The sequence below is a fragment of the Lolium rigidum genome, chromosome 2 (assembly GCF_022539505.1).
Source record: "Lolium rigidum isolate FL_2022 chromosome 2, APGP_CSIRO_Lrig_0.1, whole genome shotgun sequence".
Classification (NCBI taxonomy): domain Eukaryota; kingdom Viridiplantae; phylum Streptophyta; class Magnoliopsida; order Poales; family Poaceae; genus Lolium; species Lolium rigidum.
The window spans coordinates 21,908,608-21,915,103 of NC_061509.1; the positions used below are offsets into that span (position 1 = coordinate 21,908,608).

The window sequence follows — 6,496 nt, forward strand, 5'->3', positions numbered from 1 at the left end:
GGGAAAAATGAAAAAAAAAAACAACTGAGAAGAAATTAAGACGACTAAACACTGCTAGTTGAGGAAGGCCTATTTTTTGAAAATATAGAAAGGCAATACACAAACCGTTATAGGGAAAAACAGCAATCACCCTGCAAATACCAAAGATTACATGTGTGCGACAACAAGATCCTTTTATTTGTGGGTAGACAACAAGATCCTTGCAGTCGCCGTCTCTGCCGGACCTTCCGGGATCGTTTCTCCTTTGGACGAAAGGCGTAGAAGCAACGTGGGCACCTTCAGCACCTCTACAAGGACACCTTCATTGATAATATGGACCATGCAATAATGGCTAATCAGAACATTTCCTATGTACTGGGAGAGAGGGGGCATAAAGAAGGTTTTGGCCTACACTAAGCTCTGCAACTACCAACACAACTACTATATCAAGAATACACTATATTTACTGGACTCTTGCAGTGTGAGTGTACTGCAGTCCATGCCATGCATGATTCAAAGGAGCAGCATCCTAGTGTAATCCTCGAGGGCCGGGAGCCTCTGTTCGTTGTTGTAGCCATACATGACCTCGACCATCCTCGCAAAGTTGAGCGACGCTCCAACAAAGCTAGGCGACAATGATGATTTCGTCCTGGAGAAGCACTCCCTATTGAGCTCTTCCCACTCACCCTGGATCATCTCTAGCATGTGCTCATCCGCATCACCATGAGGGTTCTCCCTTAGGTACAACTCTTTGTATGATCCATCGAGTCCTTCTTGCGCTTCATCCTGCACGAGATCATGGCAAGATAATATGAGCATCTTGTCAACAACATCGTGAATATGCAACTACAAAGATATGGGTTTAATTAATTTATATAAAATATCTAAATAGTTTGTATCCTACAGAATCATCTATGGTCGTGGTAACAGGCTCATGTGCGTGCATATGCGCATTCCTACGCTGCTACACATATTGAGATTTTCGATATATTCTGACCATAGCGCTGCCCATGTCATCACGGAGCCTCATGATCTTTGCAGGGCAAGATATGACTGGAGGGATGTAGTTGCTGTCGGCCTCAGTTAAATCATGTCCTAGCATGAAGAAAAGGTGGAGGAATACAAGTGGCGCTCCTGAGGTGACAACGCCATTAGTCAGGTAGTCCTCCCGTGTGGGGACCTGATTACCAGAGAGCCATTTCCCCTCGATCATAAATCCATCAAACAATGTTGCCCACTGCAACGAAAAGAATGCAAGCCGTGAGTTGCATGTAATGTGATTTTATTTCCTATTTTGTTAATACAGTTAGCAATAGGAATGTATGTTGTGACATACTATTACTGTAGTAACTTGTTCAGAAAAATAAATTCAGAAAACTGAAGAGCTTTTCAAGGAGACATACTCCTTTCTTCAGATGATTGATAGGGTTTGATCCATGCTCTCTTCTGGACATATCTGCAATATCATTTGTGATGGTGTATAGAGCCTTGTAGCATGATGTCATGTAGCTCGGGAGTGAATCAGCTACTACAAGATCCCACCTGTAAGAATGTGCATTTTAGTGTGAAACTTTAACCGCACCAACAAATATTTATGTAAGAACTGCAAGGTCTTGCCTAATGCATGAATCCTTTATTTTATTAACAAATAAAGACCCCTTTGAGCATAGGTAATCACCAACTTGAAATGTTGATCCATATTATTTGTACAAATATACAATTACTACATACTGATAAAACTATGATAACATGAAAATATTTTTCATAAACAATTATGGTATTATTTCCATTTATACAATATTAATATATATTCGTGAATTGCAAGTCAAAGTTATACAACTTTAAATTTTCCACTGAACATTTTGAGGATTTACTAATTTTTTCGCGATACTATATACGTGAACCTTATTTATCATGGGAACATCCATGCTCACCTTTTGATTGCCTCATTAAAGAGGGCCAGCTCCTCTTGGGTGGCAACAATATCAAAGATGTCATCCACAATGTAGATGAGTGAAATGATCTTTGTGATCTCAATCCGGTATCTAGAAAAGGAGAAACCCTCTAGGATAGTCATCGGCCACATGTACCATTTCAGAACTTGGTCCCTTGCAGCTGGTATTTCTTGAGCCAATCCTAACTTCATCCACCATCTGTATTAAAATTCAGTTTCCATAGTTAAAATCACCCCTCTTTCAATTGTACGGATATATAAGCAAAAAATAATTTAATTAGCAACTGGAATTCTAAATTTGGTAAAACTTTCAAGATGATTTACATTTTTCTTAACCATAGAATGAATAGTTTCTCCCATCTCCACAAAATTAATCACGAATCTCGAGTGTTATTTATTAAAAGTGTACCTCTTAACCTCTTGCATCTCCCTCTGATGTTGTAACTTGTTAATTTCGAACTCTGCAAGTGTCAGTTTCTCCATTGCAATGTTCCTAGTGGGCAAGCTCTGTAGGTAGCTCAGGTGGTGCCTGGCCTTGTACTGCATCAGGCTCACATGGTAGGGGTGATCGAGTGATTGTTTCACATAAGTTGCATGATTTGGCTCCAAATACTTAGCCGCAACACTAAGGTGCCTGCTAGAGAAATCTTTTGCCTTGTATAGTAAAGCCTCTCCTATGTTGAGGTGTGACATATCTTGCAAGCTTAGCAAGCCTCTGATGTCTTTACTATTAGCTAGGTTGAAATCGCCATTACCGTTTGTGAACTTCTGAAGAATCTCATCTGTTGTGTCGGGGAGAAGGGATTTTAGGCCGGTAATATATTAGAAAAGGAAAAATTCATTAAAGAGAGATGTTTCCTAAACTGGTGCGCCTGTCTCACTCAACATGTGGAACTTGTATTTTACTGACCTGCTGAAACACAGTATCCAGCTTCTCTCATGAGCCTCATGGAAAGGGTTGCATCGAGCAGATCATCACTATGGAGCAGATTCGCACATGAGTCCACGACGTTGTCGATCTCATCTTGGAAATAGTGGTCGATGCAGAGACGTTTGAGGTGATCAACAGTTGTCATCATGCCACGGCTGCTCTTGGGGTGTTGACGCAATAGTGCTTGCACACTCGTTAGGCCCTCCTGGTGGCACAGAGGAGAAGTTTCTCTCAGAAAATAAAACGGAAGATAGAGAAGTGTAGTGTATTTCTCTAAGAATAGACACAAAGACGATGTCTTAATAAGTATGCGTATGTTTGTTATTGCAACGTATGTATGAGAGTGGTATGTATACCTGGAAGTCAAAATCATTGTACAGCTCATGGGACGCTGGCTCCCGCCCAGGACATATCACCGATGAAGGCCGGAAGAAGCCACGGTTGCGGCCTCCATTTCCAGCTACCGGTGAAGCCGAATGGAGCAGCTGCCCGACGGATGAGGAGAAGAAACGCGCTGCAGCCATCAGTGCTTTATTATGCTATGTCTATTGTGGAGCTAGCTCGGCTGATTAATTCCCTCCGCCTAGCCTGCAATGGTGAAGAAGTATAGCTGCTACTCTGCTAGGTCTCGAGCTCTTGGGATGGATGATATGGTGTGTGTATGTATGCTCCGATGTCCTTCTAATTTATAGGGAGAGGAGTGCTGGACTGCTTAAGTACACGTGAGGTAGCTAGTGTTTGAGTAGTACGCATGTGAACGGGGAGAAAACGCAAGGTACGCCACGGAATGCTACAGGTGATACATGTAGCCGCGTGGAAAATCCACAAAATGTGCAGAAATGGTTGTATCTTGTACTAGTGATCTCGAGGACATGCATACGCGGTGGGGGTTAAGATAACTTTCAGCTAACCCTCCATTGGCATTTCAAAATGACAATGGAAGCGGCACAAATATGTTATCTACTTGCATTGTTTCTAAACACTACACTTATGTGGTGCCCGAAGTTTAATTAGAAAACATGTGATTAAGCCACGTTATGGCATGTGGCTGTACGGAAAATTCACAAAATGTGTGCTTGTATGGTTGTAGCGTGTATTAATTAGTGATCTCGAGGACATCCATATGCCGTGGGGGTTCACTACGGAAACCAGTCAAGGTGCCGACGGCTGTCGGCACAGCTTGCGTTGCCGTCGGCACAATAACGCCTCGGCAAAGACTGGCCGTCGGCATAGAAATAACGGCCGTTTGGTAATTCTGGCTCAAATTTTTTCAAAAAAAAAATTCAAATTTTTTTATCCCAATTTTATTAATCTCTCACATGCACCATTTAAACTCTAACTACACTTAATATTAAGTCAAATTCCACTCGTGGTTAAACTTCCCGGTCAGTCACACATCCTCACACTACTCCACCCCTAGCACGCTTAACCTCTCGGTTCCATTTAAACTAGCTTTCATGAAAGAAATGACACCTTGTTGATAATAATACCATATCAATACTATTAACCCCTATTCCTTGATGTTGCACATCTTTATTTTTTCAAATTCCAAATAATTACCTACATAAACTACAAGAATAAGTATATTAATCTTGAATTCAAATGGACAATAAAATGATTTTATTTTATTTCATTTTCTATTTAATATGGAATAATTAATATCTTTAAATCCGTAAATCAGAATTTGAAAAATAATATGTCTAAATCGATTAGAAAATGAAAGGAATCCAAATATGACATCCATAACATATTTTGAACCTAAAAATGATTTTTCCAAAAATTCATAAGCATTAGATCACGTACCTGTAGTTCAAATCTGGTCGGCCTCGTACCGATTCAGCAGGATTTGTCTTTTTCATGAGGGGTGGACGGAAAAGTTTCAAATACACCGGTTGGGAAATTTTCCATCTTAGTTGGTCTAGTATTTTTTTAAATGTGTTGATGCCAATGTGAAACTTTAATTTGGTGGTTGCTTCACAAAACATTCCTTTTCGGCACCTTAAAAATGGAAAATGCTTTTTTTGCACGATGAAAAGTAAAATTTCCTCCTACAACATCGTAACACATCCTAAGATGCACATGTGTGTATAATATGGGCACATTATCACAAACTATGTCGCGATTCTATCCATAACATTGGTCGTTTGACCTAAATGTCATGAAACCTCGAACGTGATAGCTCATTTTGTGAAAGATTTTTTGTGATGTTTGTAATTTTCCAACTTTAATGTTTTTCCTTGCAATTATGACATATAATATGACACCACGCGAAGGTTTCACATGGTTTGGATCGTTTTTGAATTTATTATGCCTCTTCCAAACTATATTCAAAACGGCAGGCATGAAGATCCATTGCCCGGAGCTGAAGCTCGCTAAACTTGCACTGAATCTCTGATGAAATAGCATGTTGTGAACCTAAAAATAATTTTTACAAAAAATCTTGAGCATTATATCATGTACCTGTAGTTCAAATCTGGTCGGCCGCCTACTGATTCGGCATGAATTTTTCTTTTTCATGAGAGGTGGACGAAAAGGTTCTAGATACACTGGTTGAGAAATTTTCCTTCTTAGGTGGTCTGGTATTTTTGAAAAATATGTTGGTACCAATGTGAAACTTTAATTTGGTGGTTGCTTCAGAAAACATCCCGTTTTCGGCACTCCAAAAATGGAAAATTATTTTTTTGTGCGATGAAAAGGAAAAATTTCTCCTACAACATCGTAAGACTTTTCAAGATGCACATGTTTGTAAAATATGGGCACATTATCACAAACTATGTGACGATTCTAGCCATAACATCGGTTGTTCGGCATGAAAGCCATAAAACATCAGACACGATAGCTCATTTTTTAGAAAGTTTTTTAGGATAATCGCAATATTCCAAGTTTGATATTTTTTCAAGATAGAATTTTGCTTTCTGAAAATTTTGATATATTATTTGTATTTTTCTGAATTATAATGATTTAGTTATGATTTTTTGAAGATTAATGTGGTAAAATGGAAAATAGTTGTGCCGATAGCAAAGCCGTCGGCACAGGCCTAACGTTGTTACCTCGCCGTCACGGCAGAGAGGCTATGCCGACGGTTGCCGTCGGTACAGACCTTCCTGTGCTGACGGTTTTTCTATGCTGACGGCTTGCCTGCTGGCCTGGCCGGAACGGGTCCTGTGCCGATGGCCCCGATGTTTCGCCGTCGGCACAGAATCTGGCCGTCAGCACAGCGGCGCGTTCCCGTAGTGGTTGGGAATATATAAAAAAATCAAAATGGGGTTGTATCCCACATCTCTACATCAAAGAGATGCATACAACATGTACTAAATTTATTTAAAAGTAGTCCGAAAGTGATAAAAATATAGCTTATTAAAACTCAAGGATTATATAAGGTTAATACGTGGGTCAACAACCTATAAATAGTTAAATAAAAGGATGCCAGTGGGTCAACATGCTTCTCATTGAACAAGCTTCCAGACACATCGGCTGAAATCTTGTGCAACCATTTTCAATCGCCAAATAGATTAGTAATATTATTTGGTGAAGATACTCCAAAGGCCATATGGAAAATACGCTAAATAATTTTTGCAATAGGGCACTCCATAAACAAATGTTGGATTGTTTCATCTTTCTCACAAAAACAC

The 6,496-nt window shown here is 39.8% G+C and overlaps 1 protein-coding gene across 1 annotated transcript; it reads right to left on the reverse strand.

Annotated features, from left to right (window-relative positions):
• Nucleotides 1–300: 300 nt before the first annotated feature.
• Nucleotides 301–3,532, reverse strand: LOC124691419 (S-(+)-linalool synthase, chloroplastic-like). The gene is made up of 7 exons (XM_047224704.1): nucleotides 3,221–3,532; nucleotides 2,844–3,069; nucleotides 2,343–2,715; nucleotides 1,914–2,132; nucleotides 1,383–1,521; nucleotides 977–1,216; nucleotides 301–765 (listed from the first exon to the last, which is right to left on the reverse strand). The coding sequence occupies exons 1-7, from the start codon at nucleotides 3,386–3,388 to the stop codon at nucleotides 493–495; spliced, it is 1,638 nt and encodes a 545-aa protein (XP_047080660.1). The 5' UTR covers nucleotides 3,389–3,532; the 3' UTR covers nucleotides 301–492.
• Between the last annotated feature and the right edge of the window lie 2,964 nt (nucleotides 3,533–6,496).

Bases quoted from the DNA above. Each gene is read 5' to 3' on its own strand.
- LOC124691419 (XM_047224704.1), bottom strand. From the start codon at position 3,388: ATGGCTGCAGCGCGTTTCTTCTCCTCATCCGTCGGGCAGCTGCTCCAT. The intron at 3,070-3,220 runs GTATACATACCA...CTGTGCCACCAG, and splicing joins ACAATGATTTTGACTTCCAG to GAGGGCCTAACGAGTGTGCA. The intron at 1,522-1,913 runs GTGAGCATGGAT...ACATTCTTACAG, and splicing joins TTTAATGAGGCAATCAAAAG to GTGGGATCTTGTAGTAGCTG.